This window comes from Rosa rugosa, chromosome 6 (assembly GCF_958449725.1).
Source record: "Rosa rugosa chromosome 6, drRosRugo1.1, whole genome shotgun sequence".
Lineage (NCBI taxonomy): Eukaryota > Viridiplantae > Streptophyta > Magnoliopsida > Rosales > Rosaceae > Rosa > Rosa rugosa.
The window spans coordinates 51,649,315-51,674,991 of NC_084825.1; the positions used below are offsets into that span (position 1 = coordinate 51,649,315).

Genomic DNA, 25,677 nt, shown 5'->3' on the forward strand with positions numbered 1-25,677 from the left:
GAGTGAAATATAAGCATGAGATCCCACTCAACTTCTTTTTAATTGTCATTATTTGGTTGACGAATGTTCAGTACATAATTTAGCTAGGTTCATACAAATATACAATTAGATTTCTACATTCTTTCCCACCGGCCATTCTGAAAATTAAAATACTAATCCCCACCTATACTTATTAATTACTCCAACTACCTCCCAAGTCATCGGTCGACTCAGCTGTCCTTTATTTGATCACAGAAACTCATGAGTGTTGAAGGAAAACACACCATAAACTATAGTTTTTCTTTAATTTTGTGCAGCCAGCCAGCCACAGAGTGAGCTTTTCATGCTTATGTTCTTAAGGAAGCTTATACTATTATCAGCAAGTTCTTATTTCTTGGCTTCCCCACTTCTTTCTGCTTCGTGGTTTGCTCTACCTGAAATATACAGAAATTGAATCATGAATTGAACAACAATACAAAGGAATGAGTCTGTAAATGAGATTCTACTTTCTTTCCTTACCTCATTGTCCCAGTTGGTTCTGGAAGTCATAATCAATAGGAATAAGATCTGAAGCGCATTTCCACTTATTATGCCACCGTAAAGTCCCTACATTGTAAAATTCACAGTTAATTATAAATGGATATGTACAGCATGATTCGTAGAGGAAGTCGATCAGGAAGAAATAGAAGTAGTACCATTGGACCCAAGTTTGCTTTAAAGTCAAGAAAGATTGCTAGTGAGAGCCCAAATAAATAATAAGCAGCCAAATTTATATAAACCACCATTTCTTGCCATCCACTTCCGACAGCAACACCTAAGAATGAAAAATGGACCAACAAATGGGGTACCATTGAAAGCTTAATATTTTGAACATGAGGAGAAGCCACACTAATACCTGTTAACACTTGAGGTACGCTATTGAGAAGCATTGTTACACCGAGAAAGAATGCTAAACGAGCAACAGCTTGTTGCATAACTTTGCTAGCTATTTGTGAAAACGATGGCAATGTAGTCTCTACTTATGAAGATAAAAGTTATAGACACAATCCCAATGAGGAGAGATTGCAAGACTGCAAGACTGCAACGCAGATGGGAGTATTTGGCCGCTCTTGGGTGCCCCATCCCAAGTTCATTTGAGACTCGAATGCTAGATCATTAACAATGTGATGATTAAATATCCTAAAAACTACAGAAAGATGGAAACAGTTTGTACCGAAACATAGGGTCATTTACCTCATAGCAGCATTTATTCCAGCAAAGAACATGATTTCCCAACTGTGAAAGTTCGAGCTGAAAATAAAAGACCGAAAGAATTTCAAACTTGTCATCACACATTAATACACAATGCATAAGAAGACTCAGAAACTGTGGTGCACGCTCTTACCATATAGAAAAGGAACCAAGAGCAATATATGACTGCATTTTTAAGTTGACTGGCGAGAATGTTAAGACTCATAGTATACCAAGACTCTAGGCAAAACATCATACATGAGGCAAGGGACAGCCTAGCAAAAGCCCAAGTATCTTTAAACGCCAACCACGAAAATCCATTCCAACTCTCCTTAAGAACACACATAAACTATTAAATCCTTATAGTTTATCCCCTTTATTTTTTTTTTTAGGGTAATAGTCAACCATTTTATTAATAATAATAAGAAGAAAAATTACAACTTATAGATGTAGAAACTACATCAAAATATAAAAGAATAGGAGCAATACTAGATGCAACAAAGCATCGGAAATAAAACCTAACAAGGATAGTAGAGGATGCAATTAAGCATTTGATGAGGGCCCGAATAGGATCCGGGCTATGTAAAACAGTACCAATAGTATGGTCGACCATACTTTCACGCAACATTATGCGTCGAATAGAGGGTAACCTCCTATCAAGGTAACTGGTGGTAAAGAAAATTTTCTCTTAGAAATATGATTTCTAAATGTTAAAAATATTGATTTAAAAGACGAAAAGTTTAGATCTTGAAATTACTACAGCGAAATGTATGTAAACAAAAAATAGTTTGGATATATAGTTTGGACCTAAGTATGTTTTCCCAAATATAGTTACTGCATAGTTTGATGAGTAAAATGTAATTTAATACTGTGATATACCGAAAGAAAATTACTCTTTACATAGAAAATGCATACATACATAAATACTCATAAAGCATATACAAACAAAACACATGAAGAGAGTCGATGCGTGATTGATCAGGTTAGGTAGATATGCAAACAAACCAGGAAGCCAAATGCGATGCCGTTGATGACACTATGAGAGAGGACATCAGCCGAGAGCTGAAGGTCTCCGAGATGCCCAACGAAGATGGTGGTGATGGACTGGATCAGGTACTGAAACAGACTTGTAAACGCCACCGGAGCTGCGATTTTCCACAGCTTCACCGTCTCCTTCCAACAAACCAACATGGCCTCCTCAAAGCTCTTCACCGGAGCATAGTCCCGCTCCGGCTCGGTCTTGTTGCTCAGCAAGGGAACTGTTGGTGTTTCCATTTCAAATTTTGATAGTAAGGAAGCTAAGTTAAGCTAGCTATATAGACCAGAAACTAATGTTGAGAAAGAGTACGTAGAGCTAGAACATCGATGTTGGAATGTAGTTGATTTATGTTACAAAAATAATTTAGATCACTGATCAACTAAGAGGTCCCATATTCACAGTATCTTTATTTTGACGTCTTCTTCTAACAAATTCAAGTATTTATTGGTTTGCATAAGGCCAGGTATGTCATGTCAATGGAACACGACGAGCAAAGTAATGAAGGTACGAAATTTTCACAATGTGGTTAAGTGAATTGAATCCGAAACATTTCACTATCCTATGTGGTAAGGAATGGTCTCTTGGTAACTATAGCTAGTTTGTAAAATAAATGTAAGTGTGTCGGTGTATGATTTTGGGAAGCATATATATTGATAGATCGAGATGCAAATCTGGACACCATAGGAGATGCGTTCCCAATGACATTGTGAAAAGTACTGAAATAACATTGCTATTGCAACTGGAGCTGCAACTCTTTTAAAACATCGCCTCATCAAAGCTACTCGCCGGTGCGCATAGTCCTAAGGCTCAGATGGGTTGGATTTGATGACCAGGGATGTTCACAAATCATAAGCCATTAATTGCTAGCTCCACGCAACAAGGACTTTTTAGTTATGTGATTTCTGTACTGAAATTTGTAGTACCATTACAAGGGTACGTGATGACTCGAGCTAGCTGCATTTAATGTTACAACTGAGGTCTCACATTAACAGATTAACAGGTCCCATAAGGTAAGGTCTGTATATAAACGTACATGTCTAGTGTCTACGTACATCTTCAGCTAGAGTGCCATAATGATCTCATTCAATTCAAAATGAAGTATAGAAATTTACCAGAACATTTTTTTTTATTGCGATGCAATGAATATAATATTTTAGTAATACAATGTACAATATTCCATTTCCTGCCATTCTAATTAACTAACACATTAACCACTAAATAGCTTGATTGTTTAATTAATAGCTTAATTAATCTACTTAAACTGGCTGCCATGTTATCAGGTGCTCAGCGCGCTTGCCCTTTGATATTCGAACACAGATGAGTGTGGGAGGAGCATGTTGGCAGATGAGCCTCAACTATTCAAGAATTAACTTAGGAAACTTAAACCTGAGTGCCTTTCACCTTAAATCTATGCAGCAACAACGTGAGCTTTAATTTCATGTTTATGTTCTTGGAGGAAGCTTTATTTTATATACTACTATCAGCAACCTATCTTCTCAGTTCTTATTTCCTTGCTCCCCCATTTCTTTATGCGCTTGGTCGTTTGCTTCACCTGAAATATATAGAAATTCAATCAAGAGTTGTACAATAATACAAAGGAAATGATTAAGTTTGTAAATGAGTTCTACTTGCTTAATTTACTTACCTCATTGTCCCAGTTGGTTCTGGAAGTCATAATCAATAGGAATAAGATCTGAAGAGCACTTCCACATATTATGCCACCATAAAGTCCCTATGTCGTAAAATCCACAATTAAGCAGAAAGGATTGTATATATGTAACATTATTTGTAGGGGAAAATAGAGAAATGTTACCATTGGACCCAAATTTGCTTTAAATCCAAGAAAGATTGCAAGTGGGAGCCCAAATAGATAATAAGCAGCCAAATTTATATAAGCTACCATCACTTGCCATCCACCTCCAACAGCAACACCTGCAAATGAAATGGGTACTTTGAAGCTCGATACATAACATGATCTAGAAGAAGTCACACTACAACTAACCTGTTAAAACTTGTGCAACACTACTAAGAAGCATGTTTACACCAAGAAAGTAAGCTAAACGAGCAACAGCTTGCTGCATAACTTTGCTGTCGGTGAAAACACTGGCAATATAGTCTCTACTTATGAAGATAAAAGTCATAGACAATATCCCAACGACGAGAGATTGTAAGACTGCAACGCAGATGGAGTATTTGGCAGCTCTGGGATGCCCCATCCCTAGTTCATTCGAGACTCGAATGCTAGATTATTAACAAAGACATGATTATATTTGTTAGCTAACAACACCAAAAAAATGGAAACAGTACAGAAACATATTTACCTTATAGCAGCATTTATTCCTGCCAAAAACATGATTTCCCAACTCTGAAAGTTCAAGCTAACAATGAAAAACCAAAAGCATTTTAGACTCATAATCACAAGTACACAATGCATAAGAAGACAGGAAAATTGTGATGCTCTTACCATATAGAAAAGGAACCAAGAGCAATCACTGCATTTTCAAGTTGACCGGCAAGAATGTTCAGACTCATAGTGTACCACATCTCCAGGCAAAACATCATACATGAGGCAAGGGACAGCCTAGCAAAAGCCCACATGTCTTTAAATGCCAACCATGAAAATCCAGTCCAACCTTCCTTGCACAAAAATACAGCATACACAAACTGACAAATTGCAACTTCCCAATATGTGATATTATAAGCTACAGCTGCCACTACTAGCAAAAGGCTCATAGAATACAGATTTTTTTCTGTATCTTTTGCTTCAAATGATACAAATAAGGGTATCTAAAACTCATTGGGTACGGTGCAGCCACGGAATGAAAAAGGGTATTCTCTATCGCAGGTTCCACTAACCAAAAGCCACGCTTAAGACTTCAGTATCTCCCATTTTTCTTTTCTTTTTTACTGCATTAATTTTTATTTTCTTTCTCTCTCCTCATTTTCTTTTATTTTCTATTTCATATTTACCAAAATACATAAATACTTTTATACGTATACAAAATACGTTATACTTTATTTAATATTATATTTTTTGTATAATATTAATTTATCCAGAATTACAGATAATTATCCATGTGTATTAAGCAATGGATACACTACGACATCGGTATCGTTTAAATTTTATATTTAAAAAAATATTATGAAAATCAGTAATTTTAATATAAATAAATTATATCCAAATCATTCTAATTTTCAGGGAATTAAAAAAATAATAATAACAATGAGGCATAACCATTAATATTCTAAAGAAAATATATTTATAATAAAATCTACAAAGTTTAAACTTTAAACTAACAAAAGACAAGAATTAAAATTAGTCCGAAATCTCAAATGACTAGAAAATGGAAATACTAATACGAAAATCTTTATTGTAATATCAAACTACTTCCGATAGAGTTGAACGAGCGACCACCATCTTCAAGCAATGTCTTCAATCCGTCTGCATATCAGCACATTCAAATGGCAATGTGGAGCGGTAAACATCATCATTTGGTGAAAAAATCACATTTGACGGCCTTTGAGAAATGTGCTGAGCAAATTGAGACATTGTTTGCTCCATATCTTCTTATGTATCCACCGATATTCCACATTGTTTAAACATCTCTCCCATTTTTTGGACCGCCATGCCTACACACCTTACTTCAAGCATTTCTTCCATTTTTTTTGTTTGTTCGGCCATTTTCCTTTGTAATTCATCCATCAGACGTGCTTCCCTCTCTTGTGCCTCTTTGGTTTGTGCTTCTAAACGCTCTCGCAAGAGTTGCACTTCCTTTGAAACATCTCGCTCTTCCACATGAATTCCAGGAACTTCATCCCAAGTAACCCCAGCTCCAAGACCCCTTACTCAGTTTCCCTTCTCCTTACCAAGAACCTCAGCATACATTTCTTCACGGATTTCTGGAGCAGTGATGTGTTGATTCATGCTTAGCCTCTTTTGTTCGGCCTCTTCAAAATCCGCCTACAAAATGTAAATATTATATTATAAATTCAAGAATAGCACTAGTCTCATATTTGTTAAATAAACATTAATATTTCATATAGCACTTACAATTGCTTTTGCACCTGCTGCATCAATTGGCTCTTGAGTTCCTGCCTTTTGGTGTGTTAATTTGAACAATTCCCATCTATCTGGCTTTTTACCATGCAGAAGTTCTTGTGCAATTCAAAGGACGGTACATATTATATAAAGATAACACATCAAAATTTCTAGTCAATAAAATGGAAAATAAGTAAAAGTATAGACTAACTTACATATTCATGAGCCAAACTAGCATATATAGGTTCGTGTCCCTGTTGACTGATTCATTCTCTTTTGAGACCGGTTCCTCTTGTTGATGGTCACCATCCTCTGTGTGATCCATAAATTACTTCTAGCTAGAACAAAGCATATTGCTTTGGCACTAATTCATTCGAATTTAGATATTATCAAAGTACATAAACTACTAAACAATAAACCAAACCATTTGATATGCTGAAATCAAGCATGCTATTTAATCATAAGTTACTGACTTTTCCCCCTCAAACACGCAAATTAACTCCTTACACTGTACAACTTATTTGTATTAAAAGAATAGCACATGCATTTTCATGAAAACCCGTAAATGCTAAGAATAGCAAGAAGATAAAACCAAGCAAGAACAACCCACATGTAGAGAACCCAAAGACGTTATTCCCAAGCACGATAAGACCAAAAATGGCACATACAAGTAAAAAATACTACCTAAAAGCACACGAACCCGCTTCCTAAAAACCCAGCCATGTCGATTTCGCAAACCCTGCAAAACAAACAAAGATCGATCATAAGCGATTAAGCGCAAGACATACCCAAAATCAGTCAAAAAATGAAGACAAGTGCACGAGAGGGAACATGAACAAATTCGGGTTTAAGAGAAGAGCAGTAGCCAAACCTCTACTTCCCTATGCTTCCTTGGTCAGTGAAAAGCAGAACGCCCTTTTAATCTAATCGATTAGCGAGGTTTGAGGGATTGGGGCTCTTATCAGGCGCCAATCGTCCCGCCTAAATTCCTTTTGTTCCCACTCTCTTTCGTGTTCTTGTTTTTTCTTTTTTTCTTTTTGGGCGTACAAGCGGGAAATTGAAGAAATAGAAGTTGATAAGGACTACTCCAGTTCACATGCTGATCGATACTATATATGGATAATTCAATCTGGAATTGTTATGATTATATAAAGTCATTGGATGATTAAATAAAATAAAATAAAAAACTAAAGCCTTGGATACACATTGGATATATATGGAAATCCTTTTCATACGTAAATACAAATCATATTGGATACTCTTTTATGTGTTAATCAACATCAACTACGGTTTCCCGTGGTTAATGAGAAATTTGTTTGTTTTTTATATGGAACATATATAAATGTGAATTTATTATCTTAAAACGGCCCAAAAAATCAACTACATTTTGCTATGCCTTCATACAGAAATCCATGGCTAATGAACTATGAATACGGATACTAGTGTGCAAAAAATGGTAGTGCATTGAGTACCTATATATATCTGTAGTTAATTTGCAAGTATGTGTATTAAATTATTAATATAAAAAGCTCTAATAAAATGTTAAATAGAAAAAAGGTCAAAAATATTATTTTTGGCTTATTTCCAATACTGCTGCAAACAAGGAATGATTAATTTGTAAATTTGGATAAATTAATTATTAATAGGAAAATCTCTTTATAAATTTTATATAGAAAAAAGGTCAAAAATAATATATTTTGGCGTATTTCAACTACTGTTGCAAACAAGGGATGATTAATTTGTAAATTTGGATAAATTAAATGTAAAAGAGTGGTTTGTTAACATTACTTCACACCCTTAACCATATCTATATAAGATGTTTATCTAAAAATTAAATAATAATACATTAATTTAGCCCTTTATTTAGCAATGAATACGGATGTTTGTGTTTATTCAAATTTGTATTTTTTGTAAAGCATTTTGTCGATTATGTTTTTTATTTTGTCACAGTTAGCAGTACTCATAAAACAAATAATACCACAAATACAAAAGGGTGTCATTTGCTGTATCAAATGACATGGTTGATAAAGTGTATCCAAAAGGGGGGTGGCTAGTAGCCATTTTTCTAGTAGTGTGCACCATTCAGCCCCCAGTCGAGTACGCTAATGAAGAGATACAGAAATCCTGTGTGTGTGACTAGAGCCACAAAGGAGATCCATGTGATGATCCCCACCTTGCTCTGAGCCTGTAGGAACTTTTGGGTGGGCAAATTGATGGAAAAGGAGAACATCTGAGGGATTATCAACAGACTATATTTTCCAGCAAACTCGGCTATATTGTCTTCTTGGCCTAAAATCTTTAGGAATGGAGTGGCGAAAATGTAAAGTGATGAAAGGAGGAAACAAGTGATGGCTAGGATAATGCAGGAGCGCTGCATATAGATACCAAGTGAGTCTACTTGGCCTGCTCCATATGCTTGACCACAAAGAGTTCCAAGTGCAATTGCCATACCTTGCTGCATTCATAATGTACAAGTCGTATGAATTTTTAACTAGGTGTCCTTATTATTAGCACCATTTTTGAGAAAGACAGAGGATCTATCTAATAAATGAAGAAGACACCATAAACGTATAAGTCCAAAGGTATTTCTTACAGTCATAGTGGACGATGTCTCTAGTTCAAATTTTTCTTCTCAAGATAAAAAATTTCAAAATTTTAAAAAATAAATATTAGAGAAAATTACAATTACCCTCTGCGAGCCTTGGACCCTTGATCACATAGTATGCATATGAACTTTAGGATATGCTTTTTGGAAAGAGAAGTTGCATCAAATCGATAGTACGTCAAGTAATAACAACATAATTAACTACCATATTCTTGCGATTAAAATGTAATTAACATAGTTAATTTACTCTAGAATATACACCTAAAGATCGAGTTGAAGGTGTACGTGTGATATTTGGACTTTTGTTTAGACCTAGTCCAAACCTGTGGATATCAACCTTACACGACAGAGAAATACTCGATCAACACTATGCATACAAACAAACAAATGGAAGTCAACAATTGATAAAGTAGAGAGATTCAAAGTTCAAACAAACCAGGAAGCCGAAGGCGATGGCGTTGATGACATTATGAGAGAGGGAAACGGCAGAGAGCTGAAGGTCTCCGAGATGTCCGACAAAGATAGTAGTGATGGACTGAATCAGGTACTGAAAAAGAGTCGTAAAAGCCACCGGAGCTGCAACTTTCCACAGCTTCACCGTCTCCTTCCCACCAACCGACAGGCCCTCCCTGAAGCTCTTCACCGGAGCATAGTCGCGCTCCGGCTCGGCCTTGATGCTCAGCAAGGGAACTGTTTGTGTTTCCATTTGAATTTTTGATTGAATATTAGAAAGTAAGCTAGGTGGATCAGAAATGAGTGCCGAGAAATAGTGCTAGCTCGGGACTCTTTCTGTTTGTATCTTGTTTCAACATATATGATTTGGAGCCCACAATTCCCACGTTGGAATATGTAGTAGATGACTTTGTTATTATGACACATGTGTCATGTGCGGGTTGGTTAATTATCATCTCAACCGTAGCTAATTGACTATCGTCTAATGGAATTCTGAGTTCACTGTTCATCGGCTTATGAACAGTGACGGCTCCCCCCGAGCCATAATATGAAAAAGTCGTTTTTGTCCTCTGATTAGTCGCTGGGTTAGAGTTCGACAGATGATCACCTGTCGATTACTGGCCTTGCTCAGAAAGCGGAGGATATGACTCCGATGAGTTACAACACTCTTGAAGAAACCCATGCCCTGTCCTTGAAGCTCTCTATCAACAGTAATTCCAAGGCCAGGTGAGTTTTATTGATTTATGACTTAAGATTTGAAATTTAAGTGTGTATTGTGAAGTTATTGATCTTGAAAAAAAAAACCTTGATGGGCAGTAGATGATCGTGCCTAAGCTTAATCGGAATGATGTTGAAAGCTATGAACATGTCCAGAAGATGATTCAAGGTAAACCCTTTTGAGCAATTTCAGAAAGAGAAGACAAAGCTGCCCATTGTGCATATCCTATATATTAATAGCAGCAAAATGATAGAAAAAATGGTCATGTTCAATTTTATGGTGTACTCATGAAACTTCTTCATTGTTTGGTGACAGACAAGGAATCTCCGACTACACAACCACTTCCCAAACCAGGTATAATATTGATGCCTTCTGCAATTAGATTGAGCATGAGTTACATAATTATCTGAATACTAAGCAATGAAAATTTGAGTTAGTGTTTGCATTCCCTCTTTGAAATGCCGTGAGGGCATATGGCATGGTTGGTCCAGATTGAACAAAAAGATTTTGAAGGTAAATCGTGCAAGCGGAGGGACGACAATCAATTGGTAACATTACCGTCTTGCATCTGTGTGCTCTTCTTAGGTTCTTACAGTTCCGTACTCTTACCAATACAGTGTTGACAAATTCGATTGGAACATTTGGGTTTTCTATTTTGATCCATATCACTGTTATGCTACATTTGTTTCTATCTGCATTACATTTTTGCATGTTGAACAGACAGCTAGCTATTAATCAATGACTAAATGAATGTTTTCCAAATGAAACACACTTTTACTGTTCACTCAAACCAGATATATTGTGCTTTATGTTTAACCATAGACATCCTATGTTTCTAAGCTTTTCAGTTTCAGTGTTTTCCATACTTTTCAAATCAAATTTTTACAATGATACATACATTTCAAATCAACTAAGATTAAATTTATGTTAATTGTAGTGATTAGCCTTTCATATAATAAAATTGAGAATCGATTGGCGTTTCAAATTGCCTGTTGGTATTCACTTTTAAAAAAATGCTTCCTATCTTCATGATCCGATAGTAGTCCGAAATACTTTTAGCTGTTATATATGTCTTCTATATGAACAGTGCAGCCATCTTCTCCTTATCGTATATTGTCATCAGTTGTGTACTAATCCTGTTTTTCGAGATCACCAGAAGAAATAGAGATATGAGCAATTACATAAGTTTAGTACAGTGGCATTGGCATAGAGATTTAATTCACCGTGTTCTGTTGTTTTTGTTGCAGTTCAAATTCTGTTGACCGAAATAGTACGGAGCTTTTATCCCATTCAAGTGATGATTTCAATGATCAGGCAAGTACAGCATTTTTAGCATTTCTTGCTGTGGGAGTGTCATGCTTTGCTTTTTTTTTCCTGTCCTGTTAATTACAGTTTCGCTCTGCTTTGTTTCCTTTCTGTCCTGTTAAATATCTCAGGTAAAAGAACAGCTTGAAAGATCCACACTGAGACTTGAAGAATTGAAAAACGAGGTTTGTCTTCTCTTGAGAACATAGTAAACTGTTTCCACCCCACTGTTGTTTTGTTGTAAACCCTATTTAACCATCCTATCTGCATTCTGAGTCTTAATATTTTTGTGTTTCATTGCATTTCTTCCACTGTTGCACATTGAATTCATAAATGTTCTGCATTTACTTCATCGTTTGAATAATAGAACCAAGCTTTTGATTCCCTCTGTACCATTATACTATCCTAAATGTTTCTTTCAAATTAACCCTTCATTACTTCTTTTTTTGACAGCGCCAACAACTAATGGACTCCATGCTAATACGTGAGCTGCAGTCCTATGCAGATGAGGACTATAAAATCAGAGTTTGTGTCTGCAGATTATGGCGAGGAAAGAGGATAAACCCATAACGAAATGATGGACTGCATTGCGTATTGGTTGATGAAAGGGTAATTCTTTAATCCCCTTCCGAATTACAATAACATAAAAATTATAACAAAAGGAAAAAATTAATATTTACATACTGCTTTTCGTATGAAATTTAGGGCGATGCAATTCATGGCATAACAAGTAAAGCAAATTATTCATCAGTCTCTGGAAAACTGAAACAAGGAGAGATATACCTGATCTCCGATTTCTATGTACGAGATAGTCAAGACGATTATAAAGTTATGGACAACTCAATCCAAGCTCATTTCAATGGGAAAACAAAATTCAAGCTCTTGCACAACAGCTTTCCACAGATTCCACAACATTGATTCTATCTACTAGATTACAATCAGCTGAAAAACCGCATTGACAAAACTAAACTTCTCACAGGTAAGTTTACAAAGTCTTACTAAATGAGAACATTTATTCCTACATTGATAAAATCACATTCATAAAACTAAACTTCTTAACATCTGTTTTTTTTTCGTTTCTGTTTTTTTTTTTTTATCAAAAATAAGATCTCTTTGGCTGTGTGAAATCAATCATGCCAGTTGAAGAAGTTAATACCAGAGATGGAATAGAATCAAAATGTGAAATTAAACTCCAAAACTTAAGGTACAATCTACTCAATTTTGCACTATAACTGTATAGAAATTTCCAAATTTCTCATACTCAAATATAACATCTTCCTAAGATATCTATCATGTTGGTTTTCCATAACTCAAATGCAGAAGAGAAGAAACCAGAGTGACATTATGGGGAGATAGTGCTAGAAAAGTTGACATAGACACTATTGAAAGTCTACCTCCACCTGTGCTTATGGTCATAACCAGTTTGAAAGTCAAGAAGTACAAAGGTAATACATGCATAAAAATTAATTGCACTGAATTATTCAAATTTAGTAGTAGTTGCATTGTGGTAGTAGAGATTGTGACTACAATCATAGTGAAAAAGGTTACTTAGAAGTAGTAGTTGCATAGTGGTAATCTATGTTGCACGGATATGGATAGGGCTTTAAAATGACTAGACTGTGGAAATCGACTAAAATTAGAGAGATTACAGAATTGAAGGTAATAGGAGCAGAGAAGGTCAGAAGTAATGTTGATGCTGGAGGGACAGGAAGCAAAAGAATGATAGTTGTAGTAGCATGACAGCAACAGTAATAGAAAAAGTGGTAAGCCAGTGTAGTGTTGCTAACTGCAGTTGCAAAACAATAAGACTTTCAGAAGGAAAAAAGCCTTCTGTTTAAATTTAGTGCAAGTGTGAAATTCCTGCTTCTACATTTTTTTTTTTTAAATTCAGTCATACTTGCATTTCTGTGTTTCGTATGGTTTTTTATGTGGATTCTGTGTGGTTTTGTGGGAGATTTGGCTTTTTTTTATCCCACTTAATCTTATTCTTTAATTCACAGAAATGCCTGCACCATCAAACACCAGTCATACTTGCATTTTCATCAATCCAGAAATCCCACAGGCAGAACCCTACAAAATCGAGTGAGTTCAATATTTAACCTTTTTTCGATCCACCACATCTTCTTCCTCACTGCATGTTTCTTACCAACATTTCTGCAAAATTCAAGGTTCTCCAAGGCCACAGATAACATCAAAAAACTGTCCGCTCCATCCAAACAATTAACAGCAGCAGAAGCAGAAAAAGAAGATAAAACCACAGTGCATCAATACCTTTACCACTTCTGCACCTTCAGTTTATAGTCTTTTCAATGCACAGATTACATGTCATGTTTCGTTGAACCAATGAAAATGCAATTGTATGGTACTGCATTTATGCTGTTTTGTTCTTTTCTTCTTTATGTAAAACGCTGCTTTTGGTAACTGCTTTACGTAGAAGAATTCAATTACAGGACCTGCAATGCATATTATCATATCAATTTGCAGTTTTTGTATTTGGATGAAGTTGAGCTTCCAAAACTTCAATAAGAACTTCACTTTGTATGCAGTTTTTGTATTTTGGATTGCATGGTATGCCATTACTACTGTTCCTCCACTTTCAACTAATAATCATATAAGTGAAGAAACATAGTGACCTGCGAATATGTCTAGACCATACCATATAGTACTATTTTAGCTTTTACATGTACAGTTGATCAATCTGCCTTTACACCACATATTTGATTGCTGACTCAACCATACTCAAAGTTCATGGTTTTGACATTACCAGTGAGTGCATTGCTGCTTTATGGTGCTTATATTTGGTTGTTTCAGAATATTTACGGTTTTGGGGTTATCAGTACATGGTTTCGACATTACCAATGAGTGCATTGCTGCTTTATGGTGCTTAATAGAAAGCAGGGATAGCTATGAAATTTTATGATACAATTGTGTATAATGTAACTTCCAGTTTCAACTACTAATTATACATACTATTACAGTTATAGAATCCATGCCACCATTGAAGATCCAAACAGTGAGGCCACAGTCAAGCTTAGAGGAAAAGCAGCTGAACAATTGTTTGGAATAACTTGCAAAGAACTCATAGACAAGTACCCTTATGCTCCACAGGAAACATTACCACAGGAAATATTGCAAACACAGGGGCAGATCCACATTTTCCAATCAGTGAGGCAAATGACTTCATAGTGAAAGGTATCTTTCCAAGCACAAAGAACCAACCAAGTGCCAGCACACCAGCCCATCCCCTGTATCAGACAAAAAGATCCATCAACAAAGGAAGAAGACAAAAAGCCCCGCAGGTAACAAGTACATGCATATCAATTTCATTTATCTACCTACCACTTCTTTCACTTCTTCTATAACTTCGTACTTTCACAATAACATGGAAGGAAGCACTGAATCAGCAACATCATCAACAAACACTGTGAACAAGGAAAAAATGGACTGAAATATCATATCACTGTTTCGTGTAAATAGAAATGGAGGCAGAAACTTTTGGACAACCTCCACAAGGAATCATCACTAGGCTAACAACCTCTCAGCAGCTTACATAACTTTTGATATAACCACTAAGTTAGCCTATAAGTAGATCATTGTATTTTGAACAAGCTGTGTTTAACAGCATTTGTATTTAGCTTCTGTTTGAACAATCTATTTTTGAGAAGCTGTAGCTGTTGTATGTATATATATATGAACTAAAATTCGTATCTTTCAAAACTTCTACAATCCGTTCCAAAACCCGCAGCAACGCGCGGGCGTATATGCTAGTTTACTATATACTAAATTTCAGTTAACTGTTCATCGGCTTAGTAACAGGAGCCGAGCCGACATTGTGAAATTACGGTTTTGCCCTCCATTCTTTGCTTAATTTCGGTTTGCTGTTTCGCCTGGGTATAAAATGCGTTGAGGTGATAGAAGCGACCCTTTTCCCCTTTCTTCGTTCTTGGCTGATCTCTGTTGTTGATAGAGTGAAAGAGAGGGAGAGAATAGAGAATAGGTGCTGTGTGTTGTGATCGTGTTTGTTTTCCTCATTGTTTGAATAGAGAATAGAGAATAGAGAATGGGTTGTTTCGGTGGACGTAAATTTTTTTTCTTTCTCTTCGTTTTTGCCTCAGCTCTGCGTTCTTGGGAGAGTTGCAGAGCATAGGTTTTGCATGTTGTGATCGTGTTTGTTTTCTTTCCATTTAGGGTTTGTTTGTTCCTTGCATGTGACTGATTTGGGGTTTTGGTGATGCAGGAGTTCATGTTAGCAACGAGAGGGAAGACGAAGATTGGAATTAGATCGAGGAAAGCAGGAGAGTACTTTCTTTGGCGATTTTGGGTTTGTTGGAAACTCAGGTGCATATGATTTGCTTCAATGGATTAATGTTTTCCCTCACTTTTCTACCTGTTGTAATCGGTGTTTGTTTTGTTTTTGTTGGGTCAAGGAGGTGTTGGGTTCTTCGCATGTAGAGGTATGTAGTTGTTGGGTTCTTTTTTTTTCCCCCCCCCCCCATTTGTTCCATTCAATTGTATTACAAGGTTTCCATTTGCAGATTCTCAAAACCTGATTTTCATCTTTTTATACCTATAGTTATGAATAACTATGATCTGGAGGTAAAGATTCATATAGGGTATTTAGCTTAGTTGAGAAAAGTCTCATTTTTGTTGCAAAAATGAAAAAGGATCCTCTGCTTAATCCAGAGATCATTTTTTATTCCATTAGTGATGAAGAATCAGAATATAACACATTGATCAATGAGAGAGAGAGAGAAGACAAGGATCAATTATTTGGGATCCTTCTTTTCTTCTGGCTTCAATTGATATGATCGCTTTTCTTAAAAAGATTGTGGGAACTGATCATCCGCAAATTACGTGGCAGAGCTTAGTTTTCGCTTTTATAGTTATCATGCTCTGAACTATATTTAGCAAAGGATTCTGAGTTCTAAATTCTTAGAAACTCTTTTATATAAGGATCCTGTGGTACTCTGTCTTTATGGATTCTGTATTACAATTTTGCTCCAAGAATATTTGAGGGAGTAGTTCAATATTAACCCTCCTAATGCCATATGCTCTTATTATTGAGTTATGAAATTTATGTGAAGAGAAAGGTTTATTATTTTTTTATGCACATCATTTTAGTTAACAAAGGGAGTTTTCTGTTGTATTATTTTCGCATTTGGGAGTCAACTCTGTATGTGAAAGTTACAAAAGTCAACCTGAAGATGTTCTATATAATATGAGAACTAAAATGGAGATCACACTCTCGAGTTTATGCAGAACATCTTCCATAGTTTGAACTTGATAAATGAAATCTGCAGTAAATGTCTGTCTGCTTGGAGACTGAGTTTGGTTATTTGCATTTTCAGTTAATTAATAATTTAAGCATACCATACAGCTAGGGCTACCATTGTCATATGCTAGGAATTTAAAATAGATGTAGAAGAAGGAAGTGAAAAAGGGTTTGCAATCTATTAGGTACAACACACCATGCATTACGTGAAAGGAAAAAAAAAATAGAGACTGTCTGTTGTTGGCTGAGAAACTCTGACTTAATTTATAGTTGTACCGAGTCATTGGCACCTCTAATAAATTATAAATGAGTTAATCAGTATTCATGCTACTTTGATTTGTTTATTAATATAAGCCTGTGGTTGTTTAACAGTATTGATTCTGCATATTGGCTTCGATTCTGCATGTTGGATTCCTCTAACTTGCTTATGAATGATTGTATTATACGATTTGGTTTGTGAATGATGTGGCTGATTTGTGGGGTAATCGTTTATTTTGTAGGCTTTGTTGGATGCTTTACAGAGTATACGATATTGGGTGAGATTTTTTGATTTTTTTTTTCTTTTTTTGTTCGAAATTTGATATATTGGTAGTTTTGGTTTAGGGTTTATAGAGTTTGGGATTGTTTTGAGATCTGATCAAATCTGTTTTTGTTTTGGGGTTTTGTTGTTTGTCAAACACAGAGGAGAGGGGCTCTTGCTTGCTTGAAAGAAGGAGAGGGAAAGGAGAGGGGCTGTTGCTTGGTTGAAAGAAAAGAGGTGGAAGGTATTTGATCTGATCTGTTGGTTTATTGTTTTTATTTTTTTATATTTTTTTTTAACTTTGAGCTTTTGTGATTTATCTTTCATTTTTTTGTTTTTTGTTGTAGTAACATGATATTGTCTGCATTTGCTACGGATTTAAATGGATGGGAATGGGAGGTGGCAGTGTTGTTTTTTCCTCTAATTTTTGGACTGTTGTTCTTTGTTTACTTCCCTTGATGTATAGTGTGTCATAATTGTTATCTCTTGCTCTTTTTACTTTGCATGCTTATTTATGTTCCAACCTTTTGCTATGTATTTATACCTGTCCTATTTGCAGGAATAGTGTTGGCTAAAGGGAGTGATTACATAACCTAGATATTGTGCTTTTTAGTTTATTTGAAGGGTAAGTGAGTTAGGAACCAAAAAGTGTTCTAGGATGTGAACTGCAAAAAAGAAAAGAAATAATTTGTCACACAGAACATGGAAGTATCCGAACACTGTTAATTTGATCATTATAAGGGAACCCAGAAACCTATATAAAATTCTATGAACAATAATGTCTGCTGAACTTTGGTTGATTTGGTATGCAGTTCTGTGTTTTTTCTTTTGGTTAAAGTGGGATTTCATTATGTGGGTGCATGTGCCTTTCTTATTAGTGTTTGATCTTTGGAAAGGAAAAATATAAACGAGGAAGAGAACCTCGATAAACTTCCAGAAATGGATTAGAAAAGGAATGAGTTGCCGTTGGATACCATTTACTATATTAACCTTGGCACTCTATTTACTTTTAAAGTACTGCAGTGAGAGAACTGTAATTCTTTTGTTTCTGTGTATATATATATATATATATATATACACACACACATTTTTCCAGGAGAATATGCATGATATAATATTTCATGAACTGATAAACTTAGAGTAATGCGCAGATTAGTTCTTTGGTTTTTGAGCTCTTCAAAAGTTATTGACAAGGGCACCCTAAAGTCCTCAACCCTAACAAGCACACTTATCAGCCAACCATTTACAAGTGACCGAAGACTATTGTTTGTGTAAATAGACCTCATCAGCAGCCATCACAATAAGTGGTACTAGGTTTGATTGAGACTGAAAGATTGTGGCTTTTCGGGGTTAATGGATTTGGGTATGCATGATCAAAAATAGAATTTTTTTTCCCTTTTAGTGGTGTTTTAGGGCTTTACCCATTTCAATGGATTCTATGGTCCTAGAAATTTTGAGAAAACCAAGCATTGCTGCGCGAGATTAGAAGTTTGCTGCCTAACATGGCAAAATCTGGCACAGTCTCTACCAAAAGAACAATTTAGGATATATGATTCAAGCAATGCCCTTCTGTGTATCTCTGATGAAACACCGGTTATATGTTTGTCTCTGTGAGTTAATTTCTCCTAAGTTTTAAAGAATTGTGATTTGATTCCAATGATTTCATTGTGTCATCAGTAGTATGTTAAATAAAGTTTAAATTGTATTTTTTTCAATTTGTATTTCTTTAACTTAGATTAAAAACATTCAGTTCTGTCTCTATTCTACAAGGTCTGGGAAAGATGATAATTATAATTTTGGAATGGAGATTGAAGATGGCTGGTGGTACGAGGGATGCCCACAATGCTACAAACAACTGACAGTGAAGAAAAATAGTGACCTGCGAGTCTGTCTGGACCACACAGCATGCAAATATCTCTTCCATGGTCAAATTCAAATTTCTAATATCCACTTTTCTGTTAACGATTCATGAAAATGTATACTGTTGATATTAGAATTGATTCTGGGAACGCTCAAATCACACAAGTGAGTTGGGTTTGATTGGTTTGCCACTTTTGAAGTTTTAATAATGTTGTTTGAATATTGTGAATCAAATATACTGATCATTGTGTTTACAAACACAAAAAAGTCTTACTGAAAGGTGGTTACAATTCAAGAAAAAAAAAACACCTCTAAACTCAAAAGTTATGTTCTTTTTATTACAATTGAGCGATTACTGAAGGAAACCCAATTGGTATTGGGTTTCTTTTATTGGGTGATTCTTTTCCAATTGTGTCTTTTCTGGTAGCAAGTTTGTACCTTTTCCATATATAGATTTAAGTTTTGGAGAGTGTTCAAATCAGTCAGGTCTAGCTCTGAATGGAAGCAAGGTTTCTACACAATGCAAGGCTGGAGTTTAAACTTGGTTATATCTGATTCTTTATGATTTTGTGTAGCCTTATGTCGCTTAATATTTGAACAAAAATTTGACATTTATACTTCATGTCAACATTCTATAATTCAATTGGATTTCCTTTGAACCGGATTAATAGTATTAAGATTGCTAAAGTCCAAGAAGTGTGTCTTAAAGGTATGAAAGAACTGTGTACGTATCTTTCATCATCAAATGTCACAAGGAAGAAAGTAGGCATATGTCATATGTCATTGTTCTAAATTTATTGCTGTGCACTTAATAAAGTTCATATCTGTAACGAATGCCTCTGTTATTCAATAGAGAAACACAATGCAGACAGAGAAACTTACTTTCTACTCTCATATTAATAACCTCATATTTCAATTTACTCTCTATGTATCTTCTCTTCTAACTTTTCAACATAAAATTGCTCACAAAATTAGCAACCAAATTTATTACTTACTAATAATGATGCATACTTTTACAGTTATAGAGTCCATGCCACCATTGAAGATCCAAACAGTGAAGCCACAATGAAGCTTAGAGGAAAACCAGCTGAACAATTGTTTGGAATAACTTGCAGAGACCTCATAGACAGGTACCCTTATGCTCCACAGGAAACATTACCCCAGGAAATATTGCAAACAAAAGGGCAATTTCACATTTTCCAAATCCAAATCAATGACGCAAATGACTTCATAGTGAAAGGTATCTTTCCAAGCACAAAGAATCAACCAAGTGCCAGCACACCAGCTCATCCAATGTATGACAAAAAAAGATCCGTCCATAAAGGAAGAAGACAACTATTTGCTACCAATCCAAACAAAAAGGCCCGCAGGTAACAACTTCATGCGTGTCAATTTCATTTGTTTACCTATCAATTCTCTGACTTCTTCTATAACTTCTTACTTTCACAATAACAGGGAAGGAAGCACTGAATCAGCAACATCATCCACAAACACTCTGAACAAGGAAAAAAATATCATGTCACTATTTGTGTAAATAGAAATGGAGGCAGCAACTTTTTGGACAACCTCCACAGCTAATCATCGTTAGGCTACCAAGCTCTCAGTAACTGATGTTACTTTTGATATAGTCACTAGGTTAGCCTATAAGTAGTCACTGTATTTTGGAGAAGTTGTTTTAACAGCATTTGTAATATATATTTCAACATTACCAGAACATCTATATTAATGGTAATGTTAGCTCCTGATATGGAACATCTATATTCATGGTAATGTTAGCTACTGTTTTAACAGCAGTTGTATTATATATATGAACTAAATTTTCTGTCTTTCAAAACTTGCCCAATCCGTTCCAAAACCCGCAGCAACGCGCGGGCATATATGCTAGTTAAATAACATAGTGGACTTTTTTTCTTTAAAATAAAACTGAAATTGCTGCAAATGATGCTTTGAGTTTTTTCTTTTTTTCTTTTTCTTTTTCTTTCTGCATGGCATTGTAATATCCGATTAACTCAGTCTTAACATTTTCTCAGTCTATCAGATAAGTAGATAACTGCTTCTAATTCTATGAAGTCATTATTGATCTGCAGGTCTGAGCTTTAATGTCACAGCTAGGCTAAGCATGAGCCCATAACTGTTTGGTGAACATTCCTACTCATAGTTTGGTGAATGGTCCCCAAAGATAGAATTTGTATATTAAGATGATACAAAGATCGACCTCAATTTTTTCTCTTCCATAAATTTCAAGCAGCTTGAGGAAGCTTTTTTCGATCCCATATTCCCATATACCTATCAGTAAGACATCTTCATTCTCGTTTTAATTTCTTGGCTTACCCACTTCGATCTATATGCGTTTTCTTGTTTTCGATCTCCACCTGCAATATACAGCAATTCACTCATTAACTGCAACAAAACGCATACATATACTGTGGAATCTATATATGGCTTAACTCATCTGTAGGTGTACTAGATTTTACATGCACATCACACAGGGACTAATATTTAAAAAAAATAGTTCATGATAATAAGGGTTTTGAAACTAGATTTTACTTGATTACCTCTTTGTCCCAGTTGATTCTACAAGCTGAGATCTCAAAGTAACAGATCCCATCTAGTAATGTCTATCTCTCTGTCAAAGAAGTCTAGTGTCGACATCTTCAGCTAGAGTGACAAGTTAAGACATTCACCAGAACATTTTTTAAAATTGCAATCTAGTTATTATATTTTTTATTTCATATCTAATCGGTATAATAAGAAAGAAGTCTTGACTTCCCACTTATTGAATGGAAGCCTCAACTTCTTTCTGATATTCATTGGTTGAAATTCAGTACATCAATCGTACTCATACGATGGACATTAATTGTTTGGTCTCTTTCCTACCATTCTAATTAGCTAACGCATTAACGACTAAATAGCTTGCTCAAATCTCACTTAACCTAATCAACCAAGTAAACTGGCTGCCATGTTACCAGCTGCTTAGCTTCCCCTTCTTTATTTGAACGCAGAAATGAGTGAGGGAGCATGTTGGCACATGAGCCTATACTATTCTATAACTAAAATTAGGAAATTACTTAAACATGAGTTTCTCCTTAAATCTATGCAGCAACAAAATTAGCTTTTCATGTTTATGTTCCTGGAGGAAACTTCATTTCATATATTGGTATCAGCAATCTATCTTCTTCTCAGTTCTTATTTCTTTGCTGCCCCACCTCTTTATGCGCTTCGTTGTTTGCTCCACCTGAAATATATAGAAATTCAAGAATGAGTTGAAAACAATAAAAAAGGAATGGGTTTGTAATTTGTAAGTGGGATTCTGCATGCTTGCTTTACTTACCTCATTGTCCCAGTTGGTTCTGGAAGTCATAATCAATAAGAATAAGATCTGTAGAGCACTTCCACTTATTATGCCACCATATAGTCCCTGTGTTGTAATATCCACAAGCAGAACAGAAAGTCACTACTAAGCAGAGAAATGGATTGTGTATATGTAATATGATTTGTAAAGGAAGAGAAGTATTACCATTGGACCCAAGTTTGCTTTAAATCCAAGAAATATTGCCAATGGTAGCCCAAATAAATAATAAGCAGCCAAATTTATATAAGCTACCATCACTTGCCATCCACCTCCAACTGCAACCCCTGCAAATGGAAAGTACCCAAGAAATGGTTACACAAAGAAGACTTGTGCAAAAATTCAACATGCATGATCTAAGAGAAGCTAGCTGCACTAGAAGTTACCTGTCAAAACTTCTGCAATACTATTAAGAAGCATGGTTACACCGAGAAAGTATGCTAAATGAGCAACAGCTTGCTGAATAACTTTGCTGTCTGTGAAAACACTGGCAATGTAGTCTCTACTTATGAAGATAAAAGTCATAGACACAATCCCAATGACGAGAGATAGCAAGACTGCAACGCAGATGGAATATTTGGCCGCCCTTGGGTGCCCCATCCCAAGTTCATTCGAGACTCGAATGCTAGAGAATTAGCAATGTGATGATAAAATATCATAGCAACTCCAGAAAAATGGAAACAGTTAATACTTGATAGTTTAGTACAGAAAAATAGAAGCATTTACCCTATAGCAGTGTTCATTCCCACCAAAATCATGGTTTCCCAACTTTGAAAGTTCAAGCTAATTAAAAATGAAAAACATGCAGAAAGAATTTTAGACTCATCGATCATCACAACTTATTACACAATGCATACAAAGAAGGAATACAATGGTGATGCTCTTACCATATGGAAAAGGAACCAAGGGCAATCACTGCATTATCAAGTTGACCGGCGAAAATGTTCATACTCATAGCATACCACATCTCTAGGCAAAACATCATACAAGAGGCAAGAGACAGCTTAGCAAAAGCCCAAATGTCTACGAATGCTAACCATGAAAAGCCATTCCAACCCTTCTTGCACAAAAATACAGCATACACAAATTGACCAACTGCAACTTCCCAGAATGTGATGTTATAAGCTATAGCTGCACCATTCACCCCCCAGCCAAGTACGCTAATGAAGAGATAAAGAAGTCCTATGTGCGTGATCAGAGCCACAAAGGAGATCCATGTGATGACGCCGACCTTGCTCTGAGCCTGAAGGAACTTTTGGGTGGGCAAATTGATGGCAAAGGAAAACATCTGAGGTAATATCAACAGACTGTAGTTTCCAGCAAACTCGGCTATACTCTCTTGTTGGCCTAAAATCTTTAGGAATGGAGTGGCGAAAATGTAAAGTAATGAAAGGAGGAAACAAGTAATGGTCAGGATGATGCATGAGCGTTGCATATAAATACCAAGTGAGTCAACTTGGCCTGCACCATATGCTTGACCACAAAGCGTTCCAAGTGCATTTGCCATACCTTTCTGCGTTCACAATTTACAGGTCAAATGAAGTTTTAAATAGGTATGCCTTGTGCCATTAGCACCATGAAAAGACCTCTCTCTGTTGCATGAAGAAAGACCCCATAAACATGTGTGTCCGAGAAATATTTCATAGGTCTGCATATAGTTATAAAATTAGAGTAGATTACTTTACCCCTTTTTCTTTAAACAGAGGAATATCTTACCCAATTTAATTGTACGAGTCACTTCATTTCTCTTCCCATCAAGTATATATTCAAATGTCAAATCCTCACAATTTATCCCCCAAGTTCGATTTGTATTGCTATTAAGCCTTTTTCTATCAAATATGAAGTTGTTGCTTATGTGACCTCTAGCGACTTTCTAAGAGCACTTTAGGTGTTCCAAAATGAGAAATGGGTCTTGAGAAATTTAGGAACTGATTATTACAAGAAAAGAATTTGTGCCTTTGATTTTTGCGAAGAAGATCAAGAACCTTAGTCTTATAATATGTTGGTAAATGTTTGGACATGTTTTTCGAAAAAAAAAATATTATGACAGAAATTATAACAATGTAATTATTAGATTGCACATGTGCACATAACAACTCTAGGTAGTAAATCATAATATTCTGATAGTCACGCACCGTTATCTAACAACCATATATTTGTGCGAGTAAAATGTAATTTACGTACATAATTCACTCTAGCAAATGACAGCAAACCTAACGAGTTACTATGTCAAAATATCTTATTGTCATTTTGGAGTTATATACGAGAGGGAATCTTTAGTACGTCCTAGCCAGTACATACAAACAATAATGCATAGATAAATAAATACACATAATGCATATACAAACAAAGCAGTGAGAGCCAATGATTGAGCCGGTAGAAATGCAAACTAACCAGGAAGCCAAAGGCGATGGAGTTGATGACATTATGAGCGAGGGAAATAGCAGAGAGCTGAAAATCTCCGAGATGCCCGACGAAGATGGTGGTGATGGACTGAATCAGGTAGTGAAAAAGAGTCGTACAGGCTACCGGAGCTGCAACTTTCCACAGCTTCACTGTCTCCTTCCAACCAACCGACAGGCCCTCCCGGAAACTCTTCACAGGAGCATAGTCGTGCTCCGGCTTGGCCTTGATGCTCAGCAAGGGAACTATTTGTGTTTCCATTTGAATTTTTGCCGAAAAGAAATGAGTGAGGGAGTCGAAGTTAGTGCCAAAAGATATATACAGATTACGCCATTAGCTAATTTTAAATTATATTTAATATTTAAAAAGTACGAAGTTAAATAATAAAATTAAAACAAAAGAATATAAGAATAAAACAAGTTAGGATCAAAAGGATGATCCAGGCTCGCTGTATATGCATACCAATATGCTTGATCACAAGGTGTTCCAGGTGCAGTTGCCGTAACTTTGTGCATAAGTTGAAGAGCTAAAATCATTTTACTTTTCTGAATTTTACATTTAAAATCGTTGGTGTTCTTGAATTTCTAATTTAATCGTTTGTAGTCTTATGCTCTCCAAGTTGATCTATTATATATAACTAATCCTTCAGTAATTCATCAATATGTTCATATAGTGTTGTCTATTCAAATTAGTTTTTGGCCTTCAAACACACCATTTACATAGCCAAAGCTAAAAATTGACCTTAAGTAGACTCGCATCTTCACCAATTTATGAAAATATTGACAAATTAATTTACTAATAGTTATGATTGAACATACTAGAGAGTGTAGAAGCATATGCTGTTTCTGGGGTACAAACGATTTTAGGCATAAAGTTCAAGGAGGTAAATTGAATTTAAGCCTAAG

The 25,677-nt window shown here is 35.6% G+C and overlaps 3 protein-coding genes and 3 long non-coding RNA genes across 23 annotated transcripts; 2 read left to right on the forward strand and 4 right to left on the reverse strand.

Moving 5' to 3' along the window:
- Nucleotides 1–92: 92 nt before the first annotated feature.
- LOC133717924 (protein DETOXIFICATION 35-like) lies at nt 93–779 on the reverse strand. Its single transcript, XM_062144684.1, has 3 exons — nt 675–779; nt 499–585; nt 93–413 (listed from the first exon to the last, which is right to left on the reverse strand). Exons 1-3 carry the CDS (start codon nt 762–764, stop codon nt 345–347), a joined length of 246 nt encoding a protein of 81 aa, XP_062000668.1. The 5' UTR covers nt 765–779; the 3' UTR covers nt 93–344.
- A 2,568-nt stretch (nt 780–3,347) lies between these two features.
- LOC133717571 (protein DETOXIFICATION 35-like) lies at nt 3,348–9,729 on the reverse strand. Its single transcript, XM_062144296.1, has 8 exons — nt 9,329–9,729; nt 8,367–8,742; nt 4,713–4,962; nt 4,570–4,626; nt 4,251–4,489; nt 4,062–4,180; nt 3,894–3,980; nt 3,348–3,800 (listed from the first exon to the last, which is right to left on the reverse strand). The coding sequence occupies exons 1-8, from the start codon at nt 9,596–9,598 to the stop codon at nt 3,729–3,731; spliced, it is 1,470 nt and encodes a 489-aa protein (XP_062000280.1). The 5' UTR covers nt 9,599–9,729; the 3' UTR covers nt 3,348–3,728.
- LOC133717574 (uncharacterized) lies at nt 5,515–7,968 on the reverse strand. Its single transcript, XR_009849753.1, has 5 exons — nt 7,159–7,968; nt 6,972–7,026; nt 6,503–6,599; nt 6,300–6,403; nt 5,515–6,209 (listed from the first exon to the last, which is right to left on the reverse strand). It is a non-coding gene; the product is annotated as an uncharacterized LOC133717574 (long non-coding RNA).
- Nucleotides 9,730–9,834: 105 nt separating the features above from the next.
- LOC133717573 (uncharacterized) lies at nt 9,835–11,381 on the forward strand. Of its 2 annotated transcripts, none has more exons than XR_009849752.1 (5): nt 9,835–10,071; nt 10,162–10,231; nt 10,379–10,417; nt 10,501–10,611; nt 11,311–11,381. It is a non-coding gene; the product is annotated as an uncharacterized LOC133717573 (long non-coding RNA). The 2 variants fall into 2 exon arrangements; XR_009849751.1 differs by having other exon boundaries at nt 9,846–10,071; nt 10,165–10,231.
- Nucleotides 11,382–11,493: 112 nt separating this feature from the next.
- Nucleotides 11,494–20,854, forward strand: LOC133717572 (uncharacterized). Of its 14 annotated transcripts, XR_009849748.1 has the most exons (18): nt 11,494–11,553; nt 11,822–11,977; nt 12,074–12,347; nt 12,476–12,572; nt 12,689–12,813; nt 13,369–13,450; nt 13,537–13,725; nt 14,347–14,667; nt 14,758–15,365; nt 15,606–15,706; nt 15,796–15,822; nt 17,141–17,176; nt 17,323–17,404; nt 17,508–17,620; nt 17,720–17,785; nt 18,931–19,085; nt 20,040–20,390; nt 20,476–20,854. It is a non-coding gene; the product is annotated as an uncharacterized LOC133717572 (long non-coding RNA). The 14 variants fall into 14 exon arrangements; XR_009849741.1 differs by lacking the exons at nt 17,508–17,620; nt 17,720–17,785 and adding an exon at nt 13,020–13,131; XR_009849749.1 differs by lacking the exon at nt 17,508–17,620.
- Nucleotides 20,855–21,720: 866 nt separating this feature from the next.
- LOC133715794 (protein DETOXIFICATION 35-like) lies at nt 21,721–25,080 on the reverse strand. 4 transcript variants are annotated; one of them, XM_062142445.1, is made up of 7 exons: nt 24,764–24,903; nt 23,257–23,961; nt 23,096–23,152; nt 22,756–22,994; nt 22,538–22,656; nt 22,352–22,438; nt 21,721–22,255 (listed from the first exon to the last, which is right to left on the reverse strand). In XM_062142445.1, exons 2-7 carry the CDS (start codon nt 23,874–23,876, stop codon nt 22,181–22,183), a joined length of 1,197 nt encoding a protein of 398 aa, XP_061998429.1. In that variant the 5' UTR covers nt 23,877–23,961; nt 24,764–24,903; the 3' UTR covers nt 21,721–22,180. The 4 variants fall into 4 exon arrangements, with proteins under 4 accessions (XP_061998429.1, XP_061998427.1, XP_061998426.1 ...); XM_062142443.1 differs by having other exon boundaries at nt 23,257–24,017; nt 24,764–24,897; XM_062142441.1 differs by having other exon boundaries at nt 21,722–22,255; nt 23,257–23,882; nt 24,764–25,080.
- Nucleotides 25,081–25,677: the final 597 nt, after the last annotated feature.